Here is a 25,989-nt window from a genome sequence, read left to right as displayed (position 1 = left end):
CCTGCTGTTGATTAGCATCTCTGTTTAAGTTCTGTGCCAAAACACAGGTTGCTAGTTTCTTTAACAAAATAGCTAAAACTATAGAGCCTAAGAAAAGAAAAACAAAACAAACAGACCAAAAAAACACCTCCACATCTTTTCTCTTGTCTTGTGGACAGCAGACTTGTCTCGGTGCGTGTGGCTATTCTGCTCTGGTTTCCATTGTCATGTGACTAGGTTGGGCCTGTTTCTGAAACTGGCATTAGATGTGTTCTGAACACAACCATTATTTCCTCACAGCGCTATTGGCAGTTGGACAGACTCAGTATAATGCCCAGTCTCTTTCGAGAGGGTGAGGTCCCTTCTTTATCTGCTTCACTGCCGTGATCGGGGGGCTTTGGGTGTTTATCGAGTCATGTTTAATTATCCTCATTAGTAAATGTCCTTCAGTGCCCTTTTGGTCAGTGGAGCTGATTGCAGACACTGGCTCCCTTTTCACGATCTTTGTATCTGGTTCCTTCCATATCAGAATCACTAATAAAATACGGGTGAATGTACAATGGAACCACCTGATAGTTCACTTCTCCTGGAGCCCATCCCCTTTTAGCCCCAGGATGGGAAACAGAAACTGCTAGCTTCCTGCTCTCTAAATCTTAGACTTAATTACGATTACTGTTACATTAAACAGACATATACTGAATGTGTGTTATGTTTGTAATACTCACTAGTGCTGTCTTTAAACAACCTCTGCCTAAATCTCTTGACATGATACAGCTTCATTCTCCATAATAACAGCAGAAGCTATTGTTGGGGGGGGGGGCAGGGTGTGTGTGGTAACCTACGTATTAGGCACGATACTGAATACCTGTACTAAGTGCTTTATATCCGTAATTTCATTTGACCCTCCCCCAGTCCAGCAAAGAAGGTCCCCACTGTTAGAAAGTAGTGAAGGTGGGGATTAAATCCCAGTAGGCCTGAGCCCAAAGAAGATGGTACCTTCCTTGGCAAAGCTGAAACTCAGCCTGGCAACGAAAACAGTGCCTTTCACAATGTCATCTGAATTTATCGGAAGAAGGCCGTCCCCTTCTTGAAGTAGGCTCCGGGTGAATGAAAACTACTACAGTAGTTTTCTCTGCTCTTAAAATTTAACTTGGGAAGATTTTCCGTTCCCGAGGCCTTGGGCTGTCTGGGGGCTCTGGGTCTATGGAAGAAGGTGCTGCCACGCACGTTCAGAAGTTTCTAGTGACAGTCAGTGGATGCTGGGAGCCTTAGGACCACAGCTGGTGGTTCAGGGGAACAAGGGTAGCCGTAAGGGAGCAGGCTTGTCATCTGCACAAGCAGAGTCAACTCATTTGAGATTAACGCTGACGCTGGTCAGGGCTGATCCGGACGGAAAGTGTGAATAGCTACATGAAGACGCCGCTCTCTGGGTCACTCTTGGATTCTCAGCCCTTGTTATCCACTGGGTACCACTCTGAATTCCCATACCCACTGCTGCTGTTGAGCAGAGCCTCACAATTGGCTAATAAGCTGTTTGCTCTCAGTCTCTTGCCCCAAGGCCCAGCACCTCTTGGGCTCAGCAGGCTTCACATTCCAGGCCGAAGGGGACTCTCAGAATGCCCAAACTTGGTTCCTGAAGTCTTAGAGACTTGCTCTGGGCTAGTTTCTTTTGCACTAGAGATGGTTCTGAGCTCTCTGAGAAGGTACCTGCTACCAGCCCTGATGGTTCGGGGCCGTGTCGGAAAGCAGGATTCTGGATCACTTGAAAGTCACAGTTCAGACACAGGGGGTCTGTTCATGAAAAGCCCACAGCTGTGTTTTGTTCAGCTGGCAGAGTTTAAAAACCGACAAAAATTCACATAAAAGAATTCTGGCTCTTCCTGTCCTCTCAAAAAATGGAAAGATGGCCTGCATCCTGACGTGGCAGTGATTGTTGGAAACTAAACAGAGACGTCTTCTTTAAGCAGCAAACACGTTCCAATAATTGTTGGTTTCCTTTTTTCCATACCAGGCCAGCTTTATGGATTTATGTTATCAGCTTATCCTTTGGAGAGACCCCTTTTTGCAGACTCTGATTCAATTATATAATAATTATTATGCTTTGGATGAACAAAACCAAATTCCTATGGGAAGGAGCTACTACAGTGCTCTGAAACCATGGGATAGTTTCCTGTAGTACTGGTTTTTGAAAAAGAGAAAGAAAGAACGAGAATTAGCCACAAATATATTTAGGCAGATCTCTTAGTTAAAATAGGCTAGCTGCTCTAACAAGCTCCAAGATTTCAGTGACCTAAGCCTCATTGAAGTTTATTTCTTGCTTACTTGGCCGTAATTGGGTTTCAAGTCATGGGAGTTTGGAATGGAGAGAGAAAGTTCGTGCCATTCCACGCAGTCACTCAGAGCGCCAGTGACTCCCCCATCTTCCACATGTGGCTTCCAAGGTCACCCTAGCCATACATACATGTGTCACTGGGTGACAGAAGGGCAGGAAGGATGATTTGTGGGAGATTTTCATGGGCCAGGCCTGGAAATGAGACACATCACTTCCACTCCTGCCTTGAGAGAAGAATAAATGGGTTTGGTGACCAGCTGGAAGGCTCTAGCCACCCTGGTTAGGTACCTGGGTTTAGAGAATCTTTCTGAGGTTCTGTGAGAACATGCTTTCTCACAGTAACTACCCACAGCTAGATCAAGAGGATCGATCTGACCCATCCAGATGTGTCAGAAAGAAGTGGGTCCCTGGACACGGAGGAGACACAGGAGGTCCAGCAGGAAAATGGGACACTGTGTGTCAGGCTCACCTAAACCCAGGGAGAGCGGCTGTCCCCCACCTGGGCGGCACTGCCCCTGCGCCCCGGGGATACTAAAGTCTTCTTGATCGAGGCCCAGCACTTGCACGTGAAAGGAATCACGTATTTAAGGATAAAAGGAGTCATGCCAGGAGCTCTTTTTAGTGGGCAGGGATTCCAAAGCCCAAAAGATCCAGATGTGATTGCTGTATGAGTGTCAACTGGCTTTTTTTTTTTTTTCAATGAAATTAGTGTCTTACGCGATTTCTAGAAATTAGTCTCAGTATTTCAGTAGATCAGATCCCCAGCATCTCCATGACTCAGAAAGCACATTTAGCAGAATTGAAGTGACTGAGCTGGGGAAAGAACCCACAGTTCCTGTGACTCAGGGTTTGGCTTTGAGGAAGGGGGACTCTGCGGGTTGATGACTCACTTTTACCTCCCATTGATCCTCCACCTTGCATTTTAAACTGCAGTAGAATTGAACTTCCTATACATCTAACCTGTCTCACGCTATTTCACACTTTTATGGCTTAGTCCACAGTCTTGCCCTCCCTGACTCTATTCAGCCCCCAAGATTCCATCTCAGGACATCTCTCAGGGTCGCAGGCTGAATCAGGTGTCTCTGCTGCGTGCTCCCACAGCATATCCCATGTCTGCCTCTATTTTGAGATCTTGTGTGCAGCCCTGGTCCTGACCTTAAAGGCCCTGAGAGCAGGGACTTGTCACATTCATTTTTTTCTTCCAGCATCTAGGACAATTGGCACCTCGCAGGCACTCATAGAATGTTTGTGCATTGGGCCCTCTTCCAGAATCTCTTAGTTTGCAAGTCTTTCTACAGGGTTAATTGAACCATTACAGCCTGATAACTTCACTTTCATTTTTTGAAATCTGTGATGGCTTCAGGAAACGATGATCAGATTCATAAATGCCAGTGTTTCATTACATACTTGTCCTGTGTCAGGCACTGGGCTCTGCTCTCAGTTCACGTGTCTTTTATAATCTTTTATAATCCCAACAACCCTATGCAGTAGATATTGCCATTAGTCCAGTTTTCAAACCCAGGTCCACGTGACTTGAGAGGCCCAGCTCTTACGCACCGGGATGGAGGTCACATGAAAGACGTTTTATTTACTCTTGCTTGTCTACGGCAGGCAGGTGTTACTCTGTACAAACAGTGAGGCTGGGCACTTAGCCTCAGTTTATTAGATGACCACTGGTAATCTGGCTTTAGAACAGGCAAAGGGTAAGACCCAATTAATTCGTTAAGCATGGCTTGCAAAATTGAGCACATTTTGACACTGACAAGTGTAGAAGCTTGGAAAAGCAATTTGAGCAGCCAAGTTATTAGAAGACCTGAGATACAATCTGGGCAACAGGTACTAAAATCTAAAATCCACGCTGGATACCTAGACAGAAGGATGAGACACAGGTACAAGAAAGCACCTGGAGACCAAACCAGCCACTTCCCTGAGACCAGGGATCTCTGCTTGAGCCAAGACGGTCTCTAAAGATTACCCACCAATCTCAGGAACCAGCCCCAGTGTGGGCAACCAAGCCTGACCCTCTGACTCAAGCAGAGAATGAAACCGGTATATTTGATTCTTCGAAATAACTGCTTTACAAAATCATTCTGCTTTATAAACAAGCTAACAGATGGCTGACTCTGGACATAACTGTGGAGACCACTTTCAACATTTTCATTGCTGGCCAAAGCACACTCTTGTAAATATGTTCCCAAGTTGTTCATGCATTTATACCCACCTGCAAACTCCAGTATATATTAGCTATTGAAAGAGTGACACTGATTTCACAAAAGGAAAGTTTCACCAGGAATTTGGGCTAGCACACTGCCATCCCTTTTTTCATGCTGTTTTCAAAAACCCTCATGGCCAGGTGACCCACTGGTAGGCTACAGACAACATACGGCCTGAACTGGTTGGTACCCATTCCCTATTGGGCATTCAGTATTTTTAATGTGCGCTTGATTTGCACGTGACTTTTTTATTTACTATCCTGATCACTTCACGTAAATTAACACAATATTTTATGTAATTCATCTTAATGTTTATTCTTCCTGACTTTTAAGTTTATTACATTTAGTTTTAGAGGAATGGAAAGTTACCCAGCAATACAGAGATAAAGATTTGTATGCCAAGTATGTGTTACCAGGATGTAAAAAAAAGCTAGGATACTAAGTGGAATATGCCAGACTTCTACCAGTTGTCCAGATCTACCAGTTGCCTATTTCTATAAAGTTGTATTGGAACTTTATAAAAATTCCATTTTGTGTGGCCTTGCGCCATGTCCACAGCTTACATACTGCCTATAGCTACTATGACACAGCAGCAGCAGAGTTGAGGTGTTTTGACAGAGACTCGATGGCCCAAAAAGCCTGAAATATTTACTATCAGGTCTTACGGGAAAAGTTGATCCCTGCTATAGACGTCTTTCCATTAATGAAGTCTTCATTCACTCTTTTGTCCAAAGGTTGAATACTCTGAAGGTTAGCACAGGAAATGTATGTAATCTGCCCAAGGTCACCCAGATAGATAGGGTAGAGCCGGGATTTGAATCCAGATGCTCTGATTTCAGAATCCATTTTTTAAAATCACAATACTATACTCCCTTTTCTGTATTGATTTCATTTGTAAATTTATCTTAAAACAAAGACTATATCTCTTTAGGAAATTCCAAAACAATGTGACATAAACGAGTGAAGGATTTTGATGCCGTCACCATATTCCCAACCAAATACTGCCATTCCTTTATTACCTATCTTTAGATTTCCTCCAAGGTAGAATAATAGGTCACGCTAAGACAGAATGACCTTGACCTTTTCAGAGTGGTGACATTTTTGTGTTACATAAGGAGAAGTTGGGGCTTGGGGTGAGAATGTATTACTGAAGATGCATTCAGAAAGCTATACTTTTTGTCTCCCAAGACAGTGCTTGAAAGGGTTAAAAAAACATGTCCATGTTTATAAGGCAGTAACTGAATTACATGGAAAGAATGGGAAATTACAAACATCAGGGTAAAAAATAAATCTTACATTTTGAGAGAAGCATATCATCTGTCTGAAGCCCCTGTTACTCTGCTAGAAATGCTTTGTGTATCCACATCCTTATTCCTTTCAGCAACACCTCTTTCACAGCTCCTTACACCTTCCTTTTCCATATTTTTGTAATAGTTTTATCTATTATGTTAAATTTGTATTAGCTTTAAATGTGTCCTTTTAAAAGACACTAGACTAAAAGCTCTATGAGGTCAGTCACCAAGTCTCTGGCCCAAGAGACTCTTCAGAAAGTCTTTGTTGAATCAAATTGAATTGCATTGTATTTGCTGCATGTGTTTCCAGAAAAACGTGCCATAATTTTACAATGGGAAATAAGTTGTGATAAAATTTCAACAGTGCCAGTTTCTGAAGCAGAACCACAATTTTGCACCAAAGAATGTGCTCATTCTCGAAAACAGAGTTTTAAAAGAAGCTGTGACAGGGCAGCATGAACGGTAAACCACGGAAGCAGAAGCCATGAATGTGTTTAATGGAGACTCACCTCCCTCCCACTGTGGTGAGTGGTAAAGTGGCTCTCCAGTGAGATGAAAACAGAGAATGGGGGACCTTCATCTATATATTAAGTCTCCAAGTTACTTTATTTCTATTAGGCTTATGATTTAAACCAGAAAAGCTGTTAGCGAATCTTTTGTTTTGAGGGCTTTCGTAATCCCTAGAATCAACCTCGTTTTCCACATCAATTCCCCTGTGTAAATAGCTAACCATCGTAACTACACCTCACTGGGGAAGAAAATCAGGTTGTAATGTAATTTACATAAAGCTTGCAAGTGTATTCAACTTAGCTGTCCGCGGCTGTATAGTAATGTGTTGACACCTTATCGTTATTTTATTCAATTATTTTAATGCCAGGAGCTATATAGGGTGAGGTAATAATGTTCTCCTTTTCCATCTTCCTTTCCTTTTTGTGGCTGACTGAAGGGTTTCTTACCTTTGCCACAGGCAAGAAAAAGTAAAAGGTATCGGGTACCTTTTTTTTTCCCCTTGAGAATTTTGTCCATTTACTTTCATGTTAGTATTTTTATTTCTCTCACTCAGTCTTGAAACATTAAAAATATTTACCTTATCTATATGGGAATTTGAAAGTTACTTGCCTTTGCTACTGTAAAAGGAATTTTCCACTTGTACCAAACAGCCAAACTGGCTCTTGTGTTCCATCCCTGGTTCTCACCGGTGGAGGCTGAGAAAGGACCAGGAACTTTGAGAGCCCTCCCCCTCCCTCACGTGACAGACTGTTGTTGGACCCAAGTGAAGACTCCTTTCTGACTGAAAGTCAGTGAGGCTTTAACCGGCTGTGCGCAGACCAGAGTCCTGGATTCCACGGCCTAGTTAGCATAACCACCTTGAACTTCCCTTCTGGCTCTTAAAGCCCCTCATTTTCCCCCCTTCAGCAAACTCTTCTGTCCCTTTCTTCACTGGCCCAGGCAACAAGGTACAGCCTTTTTTTTGAAGAACAGTTGGTTTACAATGTTGTGTTTAATTTCTCCTGTACAGCAAAGTGACTCAGGTATACAAATATATATTGTTTTTCATATTCTTTTCCATTATGGTTTATCACAGGATATTGAATGTAGTTCCCTGTGCTATACAGTAGGACCTTGTTGTTTTTCCGTCTGATATGTAATAGTTTGCATCTGCTAATCCCAAACTTCCAGTCCTTCCCTCCCTCACCCCGCCCCGCCCTTGACAGCCACAGTTCTATTCTCTATATATGAAGATACAGCTTTTTTTAGTTGTTATTTTGCTTGCTCTGGTGGTCTCTGTTTGCTCCTTCCACACTGTTTCACTGAGTCCATGATCTTGGGCAGATCATTAACCTCTCTGAGTTACGGGAATCAATGGGATAGAACAGCACTCTCTTGGCAGGATTTTGCTTGGAGCGTCTGAGATATCACATAAGGAGGCACCTAAGGTAGCTCCTGACAGATGATGGGCACCAGGTAAAGGCTGGTTTCCTTCTTTCACACGCTCAGAGCTAAAAATGGCATCAGGCACCCAGTAAGCTCTCTTTGGATACTCATGAAACGGTAAATGAATATTTTCATCGCTCTATAAAACAGACGTAATTGGGGCTTCCCTGGTGGCGCAGTGGTTGAGAGTCCGCCTGCCGATGCAGGGGACACGGGTTCGTGCCCCGGTCCGGGAGGATCCCACATGCCGCGGAGCGGCTGGGCCCGTGAGCCATGGCCGCTGAGCCTCCGCCTCCGGAGCCTGTGCTCCGCAATGGGGGAGGCCACAACAGTGAGAGGCCCGCGTACCGCAAATAAATAAATAAATTAATTAATTAAAAAAAAAAAAAGACATAATTGCACGATTCTGTAGATTCTACCAGCCACAGAGCTTTCTGAAATTTTTGCCTGGGAATCTAGAATTTCACTTTATACTGAAGCAGCGTTTTATTTTATTTAAACGTAACCAAATGCCTTCAGGTCAATTCGTGGTATCATTTTCTGAACCAATTATAGATCATTGCAAGTCAGTGGAATTTAATAAGAAAAGACAGAACCAGAGTTAAAGCTGCTGACTAACTTCTTAGTAACTCTCCCAGAATTGTGTCACCTTTAAGACATTTTAAATCATAGACCCAAAAAGAAGTGTTTTCAGTTACTTGCAATGTTAATATCTAAAAACCCTAATTCTATGCCTGCTTCTCATGACCATTGCCAAATAACACACATTCCAAACGTTAGTTAAAATAAGATTTTCCATGGCCTTAGTTTGAAAACTGGATTTCTCTGGGAAGTTAATGTTGACAAAGTAAGGTTGACAATTGTAAGAGAATTTTCAGATCCACTGTTTCTCTAGAGAGGTTTAGGAACCAAATAAAGATTTCTTCTGGGGTTTTTTCTAATCTTCAGAAGTAAGGCCATGAACCCAGTGACCCTGAGAATGTTTTCAGTCTCTGTCATTCTCTTTAGAATTCTTATCCTACATGCTGTAATTTGTGTGTTTAAGTAAAGCATCATGGGATTATAAAGATATATAATTTAGGGTGTATAATTTCACATAGAGTGACCCCTTACCAAAAGGCTTAAAATTGGATCCTCGGGGCAGGACTCTGCCATAGAGCACAGATGGATGTGGACAGAAAAACCGTCTCTGTGATCTGAAGACACTTCTGCCCGCTTCATACCACCATCAGATTTTCATATCCCGTATTTGCAATAGACAAGGGAAACCATCACAGAGAAGAGTTAAGCCGCGTGTTTTAACCCAAATTCTAGTTTCCTGTAAATCAGTGGGTTTGTGCCTCTTTTTTAGATATCAGTGTATCTGAGGAACATGACACGTTTGCATCACGGAGGGGGAGGTACTCACCATGGCCAAGAGTGTCAGCAATGGGACCCAGGGTCTTTTTCCCTTCCTCCCCATTGTGAATCACTGCCATGGTGTGTCACGCGATCCAAAGCACATTTCTTGCTCTTGTGCACATCTGGCATGAATGTCATCCCTGAGACTTTTATTCAACACATTTTTAGTGAGCACTTTCTATGGGCCTGACATATTGACCACAGACATCTTTAGACTTCCTGCTCTGGTTCTTAAGATAGTAGGAAAGGGCTATCGAAAGGAAGGTAAGAATCTGTAAATGAATATGCTCGTGCATGTGTACACTAATAAGCGAAGCAGGCCAAGTGGACGGTCTGTCCTTGTCCAAACGAGATAGATGCTCTCAGCTGTAACAGCTTTCTGTGTCAGAAGTTAAGCCTGGTTTTACACCACATCTTCCTATTTGCAGGCAAAATATCCCAAAGTCTGAGTGTTGACAACTTATTAGAAAATTTTTTCAACGCTGTCAACCAAACATAATGCATTTCTGCTTGTAACCTTTGGATATAGTGGGAGCTGTATAAGAAATCAAGGTGGACAAGTCCTTTCCACGTAAGAAACATCCCACTGCCTCTCGTGGCTCCAGTTATGCCAAAGAAATCACTCTGTATTCTTATATGGAGTTGTCGTGATATACTGAGGACGGTCAAGGAATGTGTCACCAGGTTAAAGACAGTCCTTGAGCATAAGATTCAATTACTTAATTTCATGTAATTGAGATCTCTAATAGAGCATTTTTCACCCTCAGTGTAAAAATATTTATTAACTGTCATCATCCCTGTACTTAGAGTCTGTTTCTCCCTTTCTACAAAAAGCTTCCGGGCTTCCCTGGTGGCGCAGTGGTTGAGAGTCTGCCTGCCGATGCAGGGGACACGGGTTCGTGCCCCGGTCCGGGAAGATCCCACATGCCGCGGAGCCGCTAGGCCCGTGAGCCATGGCCGCTGAGCCTGCACGTCCGGAGCCTGTGCTCCGCAACGGGAGAGGCCACAACAGTGAGAGGCCTGCATATCGCAAAAAAAAAAAAAAAAAAAAAAAAGCTTCCATCATTGTCAGAAGACACGCTTACTCATGGCTAAGCCCCTCTGTTAAGCTTGGTAGTTATGTAATTAAACATCACCTGGAAAACGATGCTTCTTCATATGTCAGCGTTCAGAATTCTCTAAATGAAGCCCTCTTTTTATTTTGTATAACATTTTAACATTTCAAAGGCTTTCCCGTCTGTCATACCATTATGTGCCTCTGCCTTAAGATAGTCTATAAATAACTCACACGTCCTATAAAATTTTAAATGGAGCCCATGTGTGCAAGATCAAGGTGTTTTCACTCAAGTTTTGTATGGGTGCTTTGAAATACTCTACCCTCACAAAAGGAGACAGCATCCCCATGCCTTTGCTCACGCTGTTGATTCCACCAGAATGGTCCTTTCTCCCAAACCCACGTGTCATTCAAGGTTCGAACCTAACGCGCTCTTTCCCTCTCTGAGCGTTTTATACTTGGCGATGTACCAACCGTACATCCCACTCTGGCTTGTCCTACTCTGTGTGCCTGCCTCCCCTCCCGTAACACCTTGTACATCCCTCAGAGGAGGAGCTTTTCCTGAGTGCCTTCACTCGTTGGCTTAGTTGAAGCCCTTGGTTAAGAGTTGTTTAGGGGAGGGTTGTCAGAACAACTAGGGCGTCTCAACGAACAGAGCTCAGTGTTAGATTGACATTTGGAAGTCAGACACACCTGGTTTTGATTCTCATGTCAATCGAATACCAGCTGTGTGACCTTGGACAAGTTACTCAACCTTTCCGAGTCTGTTTCTTCATCTAAAATTATGGTAATAAAGCATTCTTCAGAAAGAAGAAAGGAGAAGTATCAGTGAGAAGACACTTACAGGAGGCTGGTATAGCTCCTGGTACATAGTGGGTTGAATGTCAGTGACTCCTTTGTTGTTTTAATCATTCTTCACCTTCCTGCCCCTTCTCCCTCATCCATCCAACCTTGTAGCTGGGACTTGACTCGCCTTCCCGGATGCCTGCGCCAGGAGCTAGGCTTTAGAGTCTAATCCATTTGAAGTCAGAGCCTGTCTCTGTGTCTCAGTAGATATGGAGCCATCGACAGATGACTTGGGTGATTTGAGACTCAGTTTCCTCAATTCTTAACTGAGGATACTAAAACTTAACGTCACACAGTGTTGTTCAGAGCATTAAATGAGCAAACATATGTAAAGGATCTCGAGCATTGCCAGAACATGGTAAATATTCAAGCGTCGAATGAATCAAAACCACTATAGAGATAACTGTAAACAGTTTTGAGCTGGTTTCAGACAGAGATGAAGCCTGAACTAAAAAGAGTACCAGCAAATCTGTACTTTCTGTAAATATCAACAGTGAATTAGAGAATTTCAGTTAAGCTGGGGATGTGACGTTTTATATCACCAGAATTTAGAGGTTTGAAAACTATCAAGTATTTGCCCAAACCTAAAATTTTGATGCATTTCCACATTATAGTTAGTGTCTTTGGACATTCCTGTCCAGCTGGCTGATGCTAAAGCTGAAAGTAGTTCTGAAGGTCCACCCAATGCCCAGAGCATCCTTCTTCCCAAGTTCTTCTCTGCCCCTCAAAGTGAACAGGCTGTTATTTCCAAGACATTCCCACAGGACTGCACCAGAAGAGAATCCACACTCCCTGGCTTCTTACCTCTGGGCCAGAGGTTGGAAAACTTTTTCTTTAAAGGGCTAGATAGCAAGGCTTTGGGGGCCACATATAGTCTCCGTAGAATATTCTTTGTCTTCTTTATTGTTACCGTTGTTTTAAATAATCCTTTAAAAATGTAAAAGCCATTCTTCAAGAAAAACAGGCCACAGATCAGACTGGACCCACCAACAATAGTTTGCAGACTCTAGACCAGCGGTCCCCAACCTTTTTGGCACCAGGGACCGGTTTTGTGGAAGACAATTTTTCCACGGACCAGAGTGGGGTGGGGTGATGGCTTGGGGATGATTCAAGTGCATTATATTCATTGTGCACTTTATTTCTATTATTATTACATTGTAATATATAATGAAATGATTATACAACTCACCATAATGCTGACAGGAGGCGGAGCTCAGGTGGTAATGAGAGCGATGGGGAGCGGCTGTAAATACAGATGAATCTTCACTCTCTCACCCGCCGCCCACCTCCTACTGTGGGGCCTGGTCTGTGCCCTGGGGGTTGGGGACCCCTGCTCTAGACCACTGAAGGGAGGGAGGAGTGAAGTGGTTTTGAAACCTTGATGAACTAATGCCTTCCTCTAAGTAAAGGAAAATACACTTGCAACAGTTTCTTTTAATATGAAAGCAATGTAACATTGTAGGGGAGGAAAAAGTTTTCTCGACCCTCCTCAGGTCCCTGGCTGAGTCTGAAAATTAAACCAACAAAGACAGATTAACAAGAGAAGAGCACACACGTTTGATCGAACTTTTACCTGTACATGGGGACCTTCACAAGAGAATGAAGACCTGAAGAAGTGACCAGAGCAAGAAGAGCTTATACCCTTTAGACAAAGAAACAGTAAATTTGTAAAGAATTGACAAGACAAAGGGTTTGGGCTGAGAGTAGTAAATGGTGAAGTAACTAGGAAGTTAAGAGTTATTTTAAGAAGGTTTGCCGTAAAAAAAGAAAAAGAAATAATGCCATTTGCAGCAACATGGATGGACCTAGAGATTGCCATATTGAGTGAAGTAAGTCAGACAGAGAAAGACAAATATATGATATCATTTATATGTGGAATCTAAAACAAGGGTACAAATGAACTTATCTACAAAACAGAAATAGAGTTACAGATGTAGAAAACAAACTTATGGCTATCAGGGGTAAGGGAGGGAGGGATAAATTGGGAGACTGGGATTGACATATACACACTACTGTATATAATAAAATAGATAACTAATAAGGACCTACTGTATAGAACAAGGAACTCTACTCAATACTCTGTAATGGCCTATATGGGAAAACAATCTAGAAAAGAGTGGATATATGTATATGTATAACTGATTCGCTTGGAAACTAACACAACATTGTAAATCAACTATACTCCAATAAAAATTTTTTTAAAAAATAACATTTCATTATAGTAATAAAATACACCCAAATATGACCGCCGCATTGCAGAATTACAGATGAGATTGCTTTCTTTATAGCTTTTTTATTTTCTGAGTTTTATATCATAAACACGTAATTCTTTTATCATTAAAGAAAGGTTTGTTTGTGCAGAGTTCTAGGTCCCAAATCCTAGTCTCTGATGATGAAGAGGACTTTCCTCCTCCTGGTCCAGGAGGGGGCTTTTCACATGGGAACGTTACGACCTGTTTCAGGGAAGAAGGGTGAGGTGGGAAGAGTCAGAGGGACGTTCCTGCTTCTGCCGTTTTTAAAAAGAGTGCTTGAGCTTCAGATATTTAATATGCCACGATGCCATAGTTTGGGGTAGCTGTCCTGAACCCCATCAACATTAAGCTAGTACTTTTACTTCTATGGTACAACTATATTTTCTAGTCGGTTTTTTAGTCACTTTGTAGTGGGACCTCATCTCACTGCTGTTTCCCATTGGAAACTGATGAGGAACATAGGAAAGCAGATGGCGCACAGACTGTCGAAATGAAAAACACAGAAGAAAGAGCTGCGTGAAAGAAATATTTAATCATAACATGAAAAGCTCCTAGTGGCAACTTTTCCATTATGTTAAATTTCATTCATTTCTATGCATTCTGGGTATGAGTTTAAAAACAGAGGTGGTAACTTTCCATCTTAATGCCCGTCTCCCATGGGGTGTTGGTTTTGTCTCTTGCAGGACTATGATTTGAGCCAGCTCCAGCAGCCTGATACCGTGGAGCCAGATGCCATCAAGCCGGTCGGAATCCGACGGTTGGATGAGAGACCCATCCATGCTGAGCCCCAGTACCCGGTTCGATCTGCAGCCCCGCACCCTGGGGACATCGGTGACTTTATTAATGAGGTGCAAAGAGAGACTCACTTTTTTTTATAAGGGTGTTCATTTTATGCTAACAGTTAGTACTATGGAGACCACAAGTTGCTGGGAATACAGCTATGTAGTTCATTAAAACACAATTCTTTTTCCTAACTTTATGCAAAAGGAAATGTGGCTTCAGTAACAGAACAGATGAGATGGCTTTGGTCAGCCCAAAAGAGACGGATCAACTAATGTTCTGCATTTGTAAATGACATCCGTATATATTATCAGTATTAGTCACACTCTCTCCAAAAGAATTTTTTCCCTAGATTACAAGTAATAAATAGGCTAACGATATTATAGTGAATTCTAATTTCAGTTATTAACACCGATACATGTAATAAGAGTTCACTTTCATTTTCCTCACACTGTACCCTTTGAATGCCACAAATGGTGAGAATTCAGTGCCTACCCAACGAGAGGTCCATCATATGAGATTAACAGGAAGAGCAGCTAAATTAAATATTATGTAAGTGATTTAAATACTTGTCTAGTTGAGGAGTTTTAAGAGCTTCTGCAAGAGGCAGCTAATTCTCTGTTGAATACAACAGATATGATTTCCACTGTCAAAATTATTACGGTATTCTCTTATTTCATTACTGACCAAGAGTTCTGCTACACTTAATCCTTAAGTTTTGAAGTCAGATGATTTATACTGCTTCTTTTGATCATGTCTACAGTTTTACTGCAATTCTTTTTTTTTTTTTTTTTTTTTTTTTTTTTTTTGCGGTACGCTGGCCTCTCACTGTCGTGGCCTCTCCCGTTGCGGAGCACAGGCTCCGGACGCGCAGGCTTAGCGGCCATGGCTCACGGGCCCAGCCGCTCCGCGGCATGTGGGATCTTCCCGGACCGGGGCACGAACCCGTGTCCCCTGCATCGGCAGGTGGACTCTCAACCACTGCGCCACCAGGGAAGCCTTGCAATTCTTCTTTCGAATTTTTATTGTTAGTATAAGAAAATGATACATACTGATATTGATCGCGAATATATGGCAGGGCCTGTGTTCTCTGGCCAGATCCTCCCACTCAGAATCTCCAAGATTAGAATTGGTCTCAGTGCCTTACAAAGTGGAAAGCATCTGTTGTATATATTGCCTTCAGTCTCGTGCAGATAAGACTCATTTCCTGGGCTTCCTTGAAATAGTTGTATATTACATCTACATAATCAATCTACCTTAGATTTTTAGATGCTCTTATAGTTTGTAGGAAAAGTTTTGAAACAAAATTAGCTTATCTGTCTTTACAATATTCATTACTATCTATTCCTAAAATACATGCTACTTTTTGAACTTATCTGTTCACTTCTGTTAAATTGGTAATGGGTTAATTTGTAGTAGACACGATTTAAAAGCTGATAGAAGGCAAAAACAGGATGCTGGTAACTCCTTTATGTACAAAAATATGCCCCGACTTTTCCAGATTACTTATATACATATAGGCCTGGTTAGGGGAATTAGCAGGAATATATATGATATAAATATAATATATATTATATAAAACATATATATTATATAAAATATATTTATATATATATATAACTAGATATTTTTGAATATATAAGAGTGCCTGATGATTTTACTTCTGATGATTTTACTTCTAATTTAGCTTTCGTCATTACAAGAAATTATTTATTCCTGTGGTTGTCAGGTTTCAAGATATAGTGAACCTTTGACTGTAGGTGTAGGCACTGGATTTTTTTCAAGCAAGATTTCTGGCTTTGGTGTAATTCAGCAAATACTTACCTGAATGTTTCTGCCAGTCCCTGAAGTGTCACTGTTCCGTGGGCTTCCATCCCATCCAGGACACTCTGCTTTTCTCGTGATAAAATTCAAGCACTAAGGGTCATTTCTAAGGCTGTCTGTAATCTGATTCCTGCCCTCTCTTCCCTCCACATTCCCTTTCTGTGCTGCAGCCCCCTGAACTATTTGTAGTTCCTCAAAAGCATCACACGTTTAACTATAACTTTTGCAAAGCCCTTCCTTCTTGACCTTCAGTGAGACACTCATTTAGCCTTCAGATTCAACTCAAGCGCCCCTTCTCTGTGAAGCCCCTTTGATACCCCTGGGAAGGTTACAAGATTTTCCCTCACCATGGGGTGTCACTCTTAGTATTTATTTCTTCCTTATGAGTGCGTCCATTCTCTCTGAAACGGGGGCCATTTCCCGTTCTTCTTTGTGTAACCTAAACATCTACTATGTTGCATAACTCTTAGATTCTGTTGTTTCAAGGAATTCAAGGACTGTGGCGGGCGTGTAGGGCATGCAGCCATGAGCATCACCCATCTGCATTTGGCTGGGATTCACTGGGGCCCATGTCTAGAGGCTTTCGCTCTCACTGGTGCCGATTACATTCAGGAAGTGAGGATATTGGCTGTTCCAAGTTGTGTGTTTTGTGTACCTTGTGTTTGTGTCTGGTGCGTTCACTCATTTTTTTTTTTTTTAACATGACTGGATTTTCTTCAGTAGAGAGAGGAGAGTATCTAGTTAGTAAGGTTCAGTTGCCCAACCCTTCTAATGCCACAGTAGGAAAAGGTACACAGTAGGAATTTCCATTTGGAATCGCCTTTTCCTAAAACAGCGCCCAGGTACACAGTCTATAAAGTGGCTGGAGGTCGTAGCAAACATGCGTGAGTACATATATGAAGAAGTTTGTTCTGAACAACTGACTTGCCGATTAACTTCCAGAATACAACCCATTCATACTCTGAAAATTGTCTGCATTTGTTAGAAATGGCTCATGTGGAAATCATCTTGAGCTTGGTTAAGGATTATTCATTTACCAGATAACTACCGAATATCTATGGTGTGTACATCCTGTGCCAGTGATGTGTAGATAAGACATTAGACAGAGATTCTCTCTGTGTGAGTTCCCTGCGCTGCTGCTAGCGTGATCTCTGTGCCAGGCAAACGTTCCAGTATCTGAACTCTTACTTTGCCAGGCAGAGGACACCCATTAGATCTGGTTCTTATTAGGTGGTCCGGCTTCATCTCAGGCCCCTCCCCTACCTGCATCCTACAGGCCAGCAACAGAGACCTCTACTTGTAATTTCTTCTCAGCTTGTGATTCCATGCCAGCACCAGTTCCCACGGTGTTTTTCCTGCCTGGAGTGTCCTTTGCCCTTTTTCTAGATATTAGTTAAGTCCTTACCAGACCAAGAAGGGTCAGGGACACAGAGTATGGGTGGGCACCATCCTGCGACATCCCAATGTACCTAGAACTCGCCTCCCTCCATGACTCCTATCCCAAGCATCCCTTCTACCTCCCCTCAGGGCCCAGTGGAAGAGGTGTATCCCTGGGGAATCATTGTGGGGCACACTGGTTCGGTGAGTACATGAACGGACAAAAGGATCACATTTGGAAATTATTCCCCAAATGGCTACTGAATCCTTGAAATTGAATGTGATTGTAAGGCAGAGGAATATGGAGTAGAAAGGGGAACCCAAAATCTATACCTAGAAATGCCCTACTTTTGGACACAGGAAAAAGAAAGTCTAAGGCGTTTAAGGTGTCACAGAAAACAGCTAAAAAGAGGGTCGAGGGATGTGATGGTCAGGTCTGTGGAAAAGTCCAAAGAGATCAAACTGTTCAAAGGCCTAAATCAGAGATTACATTCAGACTCACTGTGTAGATTCTTCCACCTAAGACACGCATTAAGACTTGTACAGTATCTTTCTATAATTGGACAGATAAAAATAAATACAGGTAAAGTTTTAAAAGTGGTTGCAGTCACCTAGAAAGAACTCAAGCACATTTTATAAATACACTTAAAATACAAACAGATTTCTTTATCCCCAGGTTTTATTTGGTTTAGCATAATACCGAATGTTCCAAAGGAAGAAGAATATAGTGGTGATTATAATTGGAGTGTGTTTACAGGTGTAAGGAATAGGTAAACGCATGAGAAATTTTTCTAGTTTGCTTATTTAAATAATAAATCTCAAAAATGATAGCGTTTCCAGATGGTAGGTAGGGTAAAACAAATCACACATTTTTGAATTTTAAACACAGAATTTCATTCTATTTTGAGATTTTTAAACAAGACCTTCAGATGGTGAAGAGTTGAAACAGTGTCATTTAATCTCAGCCCGACAGTAGATATTAGCATACCTCCAGTAACGATACTAATTCTGTATATTTCTTTATCTCAGGAATCTAAAAACCAAGGACATATTTCTATTAAAGGACTGACTTTTGATTAATAGTATTAAAAAACTTACGGAAGGTGCTCCTGGAATACTTTGTTTAAAACTCCTGAAGTTTAAAATTGTTGCCTTTTTTCTATTAATTAAATTTAACATGTTCTTTTAAAAATATCTTTGTCTTCTCCTACAAGAGTTAGGCGTTTTAGTTCAAATCCAGGTGCCTCATTTAACAGCTCTGTGACCTTGTACAAGGTCAAGGTCCTTGGACGTAACCACTTGGATTTCTAGTTTTCTTATTCATAAAATGGGGGTGAGAATAGACCCTTCTATTAAGATTGCAGTGAGGAATGAATAATAAAATCGATGTAAAGTGATTGGTATAGTGGCTGTTGCATAGTAAAATCTCTTAATTATTATTAGTATTGTATTATCATTACAAGTTACTATTCAGGAGTAAAAGCTTTCTACTGCCCTATATCTGTAAATAAAACAGATAGAAACCTCTCCTTTTCAAAAAAAAAAAAAAAAAAAGCTTTCAGTAAAAATGAATTTCCCAGAAGGAGACATAGTCATGTTGGCGTTGGTAAGTCACAGAATTCCACTGTCATGTGATCATGGTATACTTTTATGTCCGCAGAGATTTTAAACCTAAATCCTAGCTTCTTCTGAAAGGTATAGATAGAAACATGAACGAGGTGCTGAGGAGAAAAAAATTAAGCCCAGGACAACAGTACAAAGCTACCATCTAGAATACTTACTGGATGTCAAGCAGTGTTTTGGACAGCGGATATGAAATGAATACAACACCACCTCAGCAGAAAGGGATGTCACAATCTAGTGTAACCAAAACATGGCAATAAAAGTAAAGAGGACCAGAGAGACCACAGGAATTACTCTCGGTCATGGTTAGGGGAAAACTTCCAGGCAGCAGAAGTGACTTTTTTTTTTTTTTTTTTTTTTTGCTGTATGTGGGCCTCTCACTACTGTGGCCTCTCCCGTTGCAGAGCACAGGCTCTGACGCGCAGGCTCAGCGGCCATAGCTCACGGGCCCAGCCGCTCCGCGGCATGTGGGATCTTCCCGGACCGGGGCACGAACCCGTGTCCCCTGCATCGGCAGGCGGACTCTCAACCACTGCGCCACCAGGGAAGCCCAGAAGTGACATTTTTAACAGTGGATGGATGGAAATTAAATGAAAAAATATGAGATGGGACATTTTAAACAAAAGGAATCCCATTTCAGCTAGCAGGAAATGAATGCATAAGTAACATGGAGGTACACTAAGAACATGACTTTTTTAGGTTTGGGGAGATTTTGGTGAATAATTCAGTTATGGTTGCTGGAATTGAGAAGAGTTGCAACAGAAGAGGTGGGTGAACAGATTAGGTTCACTGAATGCTCCTCAGAGGGTTTTGACATCATCCTATAGCTTACTCTAACATCAGGCATCAGGCATTTGAGTAACACCTAGTTTTTTCCATGTCTGCAAACTTCATCTATGATGTACTTATTAAACTTTTAATCAATTGTAACTTTTTTTTAAATAAAAATAATTGTTTTAAAGTGCCTGTGCACCAATTAAAAATCATCTTGCGTACACCTAGGGGGACTCCTCCCTTATTTTGGAAACACTGCTGTAGGGGATAGCAATCAGAAAGTTTTACTTGGCGTGGGGAGGATGTGACATCAAATAATCAAATAACGTCTGAGAAAGGAACCAATAGTTGTTTGTAAGTAAGAAACAGGAATAGGGAATTCCCTGGCAGTCCAGTGATTAAGGCTCTGCGCTTTCACTACCGAGGGCCTGGGTTCCATCCCTAGTCTGTGAACTAAGATCTCACAAGCTGCACACCGCACCCCCCCCCCAAAAAGCAGGAATAGTCCTGGGGACAGGGAGACCAGTCAGGCCTTTGCTGTGGTCCAGGCAGGATATAATGATGACCTGAACTAAGGCGGTGGATTTGAGACAATAGAGGACTGAATGTAAGGGATCAATAGGACCTCTTTCCTCTTACATCCTTCGTGTGTTCCCTCACCCAAGAATGTGGGTTTTTTATAGTCCCTATAGAAGCATGTCTCCATCCATAAAGCATGGGATCAGAAGTCTATAAATATAAGCTCAGCAAGAATTCAGCCAGGGCCACAGCTCTTTGATTTGACAGAGGCAGTTCACTATGGAAACTAGTTCAGATTTATCCAGAGTTCAAGCTCTGCCTGTCCAGGAAAGGTGAAACAAGCGCATCCTCTTCTAGATTTAGTCAAACCCAGGTAGGGAGAGAGAAACACATGCAGTTAGCTTGTAAATGTGGCAACAGCGTGTCACACATCATGTGAAGGGGTGTCCACACGTACAAATAAAGGAATCCCATAAGGGAGGACCAGAGCTCGTGTGCCCCGCCTCCCACTCCCAGATTTATCGGTACGTTCACCCTGGTTGCCGGCCTGTCACCATCAGTTTCTCAGGACTTGACTATGAACTTTTTAGAATTACCAGAATACTACCCGGAATTGATATATAATGCCTCAGCCGGAACAGTCATATTTTATTCTCGGATACAAATCAGTGCGCTCCAAGTGGAGGGGACTTAAAGTTCTTAACCTTCAGCCTAGAAAGACGGCTCTTGCCTAAGAATTCTTGAAAACTTCACTGGGTTTTGCTCTTTTGTAATCATGAAAACCTGAGGCAGTGTTTGATGTTCTGGCTAGCACAGTGACCTCTCAGGGGTTTTATAGTCTTAACCCCTTTTTTAAAAAAGAAGTAAAGCATAGATTCAACAGCTATCAGAATGACCAGAAAGTCAGGGCAGGAGATTAAAAAAATTTTTAAGAAATATTTTTGAGAACCTCGGTGGTGAGTATGGAGCTGGATTCTCACCAGTGTTATATTTGTTTTAAGGAAATTAATTAGGTGGCATAGACATTTGATGAAGAGTCTTGGGCCCTTTAACACACTGGTGAAGACCAGGGAGCGTCTAGCATTTATTTTAAGTCACAGGAAGCACAGGCCATGGTTTTCATCTCCAGGGAATCCAGGCACACATGATGCCCTGCCATTGACCCTTTCAAGTTCGTCTTCACCTTTCCGTATTTCCAGTTTGGTGCTGATGCCATGATTCACATATCTTCTGTATTTCAGGATCCAGGCAGAAGGAAAACTTTCCTCTGGGGCAGGCTCGTCTCCTGGCAGAGGGGGAAAGGCGAGGGGACTGGTGGAAGCATGTTAGACTCTTCGAGTCTCCTCCACGCAGCTGCTTCCATTCATTGGCCAACGCCAGTCGGGTAGCCAAGCCTGACAGTGGGTTAGGGAAGTCAGCTGGCTCCAGAGAGGCACTTGTGGTGCTGCGGGCGTGTGATCCACCCACAGGGAGAGGATGGTGAATCACTGAGGACAGTAACACAATCTACCACAAAAAGAAATTAGGAATTTTGAGAAATTGGGAGTTTGCAGTTCTCCGTCTTAACAGAATTGCCCTGTAGCTTATTCCGTAAATATTATCAAGAAACTCCTATCCAAAATTATTTGTGTTTTATATACTGAAGTAGTTCAAGGAAGACTTGTTTTATTTTACTTTACACAGGCATGTCTGGGTTATAGTCTACCTGAGAAGAGGAACAGTGGTGCTTAATTAAAGGTTAGGATTGTTGGTGAGACAGACTTTGGGATGGGGAAGCAGTAGGGTGTACTTTTCTTTCTGGTTTTTGATTGAAGTCCAGCAGCTGCCATTTTGTTTCTAAAATGCTATGTCTTCACATCTATTTTTCTTTTTTTCAAATTCCAAAGCAAGAATCTTTTTCTCTAACCTTAAAAATTAAAAAAAAAAATCACTAATATTCCTTGAGCTCTAACAAGTGCCAGATACTGTGGTGAGCCCTTGGGTCCCTTTTATTTTATTTGGTCTCCGTAATGATCCTATTACTGTGATTACAGTTGCAGATGAGGAAATGAAGCTGGTAGAGCTTAGCCCAGGTCCCACAGCTAGTACTGTGCGGAGCCGAAGCGTCGCCCCAGAGTCTGAGCTCTTAACCACTACGTGTGCTGACTCTGACCTTAATTTTCATGCCCTTTTCCCTCTCCCTCCTCCTTTCTACTGATAAAAAACATATATGTACTCATAAAACACATGTGGATTGGAAGGACTGATCTAAAGATGGACAGTTCATCACGTCTTGGATGAGTGAAGCCACCATAAGCCCACCGGCATTTTTTTTTAAGTCTTTATTGGAGTATAATTGCTTCACAATACTGTGTTAGTTTCTGTTGTACACCAAAGTGAATCAGCTATATGCATACATATGTCCCCATATCCCCTCCCTCATGAGCCTCCCTCCCATCCTTCCTATCCCACCCCTCTAGGTCATAGGAAAGCACCAATCTGATCTCCCTGTGCTATGCGGCTGCTTCCCACTAGCTATTTTACATTCGGTAGTGTATGTATGTCGATGCTACTCTCACTTCGTCCCAGCTTCCCCCTCCCACCCTGTGTCCTCAAGTCCATTTTCTATGTCTACATCTAAGAGTTGTGGGAAAAGAGAATGATTGTTTGGAGACTAACATTGGTATATCTTGGACTTACTAGAATGGAAGTGGGAAAAAAATAGAGAAAAAAATACTTAGTATTTTTAGTATAAAAAAAATACTTAGTATGTGGCAAAAAGACATAGTATTAAATCTTTAAAGTTTTGTAGAGCATAATTATGAATTACGATAGCTTCAGATACATGAGTTATGTATAAAGAAAGCATCTTTTTGCAGGAGTTAAGTGTATTGATAAGCACTTCATTGATTCTTATTTTTCCAGTTCTTTTTAAGAGCCATGTATACACATATTACTTTACATTGCCAGGATCCTCTTCCTCAATGTTTATACTATGTATTGATATTGGATCATGACGTTTCTAAAGCCTGTGGGAGCTAGAAGTCACTCCGTTCTTAAAAAATAATACCTGATCACAATTTATCAATTAATTTCACATTTTATGTTCTGTTGAGAACATAAATGATTTAGTGAATAACTTTCCTTGTATTGTAATCACTTCTGGCCCGTCTTCTTTCTTCCTTTGACATCTTTCCAAACTTATGTCAAATAGAATGCCACTTCCTCCTTGGACACGTAGCTCTCATCGCCGGTCGAAGTTTGTTTTCAGCATTCTGATAATTTTTGTCTAGACTTCATAGTTTGGGTACTTGTTTATCATTTATTTCATACTACAGTAACGTCTGTTACGCTAGACTGTAAGCTTACAGAGGGCAAGGATCATATGGCACTCATTTCTATGTCTCTCTTTTTGCCTTGCCTATAATTCCTTTTAAGCCAGTCTGTTGTCAGAATCCTCTGACTGACCCTACATAGATTAGGGTCCACATACCACATGATTTCATAGCCTTCTGTATTATTTCATGTAACTTACTCTTCCAGTAATTATTCAAAACTGGTCTTGCCCGATGTACTGTTACAGGAATGCATCACCAGACTTTATTTAGGGTCTTCCCCCTCACAGCTTCAGGCAGTTGGCCATTCATTTCTGTCACCTGTCAAACGCATTCTCCAATGAACCCTGTCCCGTGGTATGTTTCGGCCTCACTGGGCTAGACTCCTTAGGGTTCTTTCTTCGCAGAGGAAAAGACAACAGTTAGTTTTTGTCTAACTTTCAAACATGGTGATAATCCCAGTTTCTCTGGGTTGCAAATGCGGTGGTCTGCAGGTGGAAACTTAAAAACAAGTGTTTGATGCCACGGGACCACTAGCGTCTGCTTGTGGAGTTGCTAATTGTAACCCTCTCTTCATCCTTTTCTTGTCTTCCAAACTGCAGGGCCTTAAAGCTGCTGACAACGATCCCACAGCTCCGCCGTATGACTCCCTCTTAGTGTTTGACTATGAAGGCAGTGGTTCCACGGCCGGGTCCTTGAGCTCCCTGAACTCCTCCAGTAGTGGAGGCGACCAGGATTATGACTACCTGAACGACTGGGGGCCCCGCTTCAAGAAACTCGCCGACATGTACGGTGGAGGTGATGACTGAACTTCAGGGTGAACTTCGCTTTTGGACAAGTACAAACAATTTCAACTGATATTCCCAAAAAGCATTCAGAAGCTAGGCTTGAACTTTGTAGTCTACTAGCACAGTGCTTGCTGGAGGCTGTGGCAGAGGCTGTAAACCAGTTTGGGCTCAGAGGGAATATCAGTGATCCAATACTGTTTGGAAAGACACTGAGCTCAGTTACACTTGAATTTTACAGTACAGAAGCACTGGGATTTTATGTGCCTTTTTGTACCTTTTTCAGATTGGAATTAGTTTTATGTTTAAGGCTTTAATGGTACTGATTTCTGAAACGATAAGTAAAAGACAAAATATTTTGTGGTGGGAGCAGTAAGTTAAACCATGATATGCTTCGACACGCTTTTGTTACAATGCATTTGCTTTTATTAAAAATACGGAATTAAAGAGACAAAACCACTCATGGAGCAATTTTATTATCTTGGGGGATGAGACCATGAGATTGGAAAATGTACATTACTTCTAGATTTAGACTTTAGTTTTTTTTTGTTTTTTTTTTTTTCCACTAAAATCTTAAAACTTATGCAGCTGGTTGCAAATAAAGGGAGTTTTCATATCACCAATTTGTAGCAAAATTGAATTTTTTCATAAACTAGAATGTTAGACACATTTTGGTCTTAATCCATGTACACTTTTTTATTTACTGTATTTTTTCCACTTCACTGTAAAAATGGTATGTGTACATAATGTTTTATTGGCATAGTCTATGGAGAAGTGCAGAAACTTCAGAACACGTGTATGTATTATTTGGACTGGATTCAGGTTTTTTGCATGTTTATATCTTTCGTTATGGATAAAGTATTTACAAAACAGTGACATTTGATTCAGTTGTTGAGCTGTAGTTAGAATACTCAATTTTTAATTTTTTAATTTTTTTTATTTTTTATTTTCATTTTTGTTTGGGGAGGGAGAAAAGTTCTTAGCACAAATGTTTTACATAATTTGTACCAAAAAAAAAAAAAAAGGAAACATAAGAAACGAAAGGGGTGGCCTGACACTGGTGGCACTACTAAAGTGTGTGTTTTTTTAAAAAAATGAAAAAAAAAGCTTTTAAACTGGAGAGACTTCTGACAACAGCTTTGCCTCTGTATTGTGTACCAGAATATAAATGATACACCTCTGACCCCAGCGTTCTGAATAAAATGCTAATTTTGGATCTGGTGACTGGTTTGAACTTTTTCTTTTCTACTTGAGCTGCTTTGAATGTTGCAAAGATCCAGGTCCTGGAGTTGCGTTGAGAACCGTAGTACAAAAGCGTGTATTAGTTCTTGCACTGTTCACCACTGAAAGCCTTAGCGTGGCAGCCGTGTCCAGTGGGCAGCAGAGAGAACCACTGTGGATCTTCTCATCATAGAAGAAAAACATCGAGTGACACAAGAATAGACTACACTGAAGGTGGTATACAAATCACATCCTTAAGTTCAGTGAACTTTGTGTCATTCCTAACATCCTTTATGCCCTTCTGCTCATGCTTGTGGTTACAACTGACTCCAACGGGCCTTTCCCACTAGAGCACCAGTTTAAAGAAAAGCTCACTAAAAAGGGCTAGAGCTGGCCCTGGAAACTGCAGCGGATGCCAGGAATTCCCAGGCAATCTGTTGAAGCCATTGTTTGATGTATCTAGTGAAA

The 25,989-nt window shown here is 41.6% G+C and overlaps 1 protein-coding gene across 1 annotated transcript in view; it reads left to right on the top strand.

Moving 5' to 3' along the window:
- The window catches only part of CDH2 (cadherin 2), a 215,441-nt gene extending 189,920 nt beyond the window's left edge, over positions 1-25,521 (top strand). The window contains exons 15-16 of the mRNA XM_019930350.3: positions 13,988-14,152; positions 24,118-25,521. Of these exons, the coding sequence (XP_019785909.1) occupies positions 13,988-14,152; positions 24,118-24,324 (372 nt within the window). The 3' untranslated portion in view covers positions 24,325-25,521. The remainder of the gene's footprint in view (positions 1-13,987; positions 14,153-24,117) is intronic.
- Positions 25,522-25,989: the final 468 nt, after the last annotated feature.

Source organism: Tursiops truncatus, chromosome 13 (genome assembly GCF_011762595.2).
Source record: "Tursiops truncatus isolate mTurTru1 chromosome 13, mTurTru1.mat.Y, whole genome shotgun sequence".
Taxonomy (NCBI): Eukaryota; Metazoa; Chordata; class Mammalia; order Artiodactyla; family Delphinidae; genus Tursiops; species Tursiops truncatus.
This window is presented reverse-complemented; position numbering and strand designations above follow the sequence as displayed.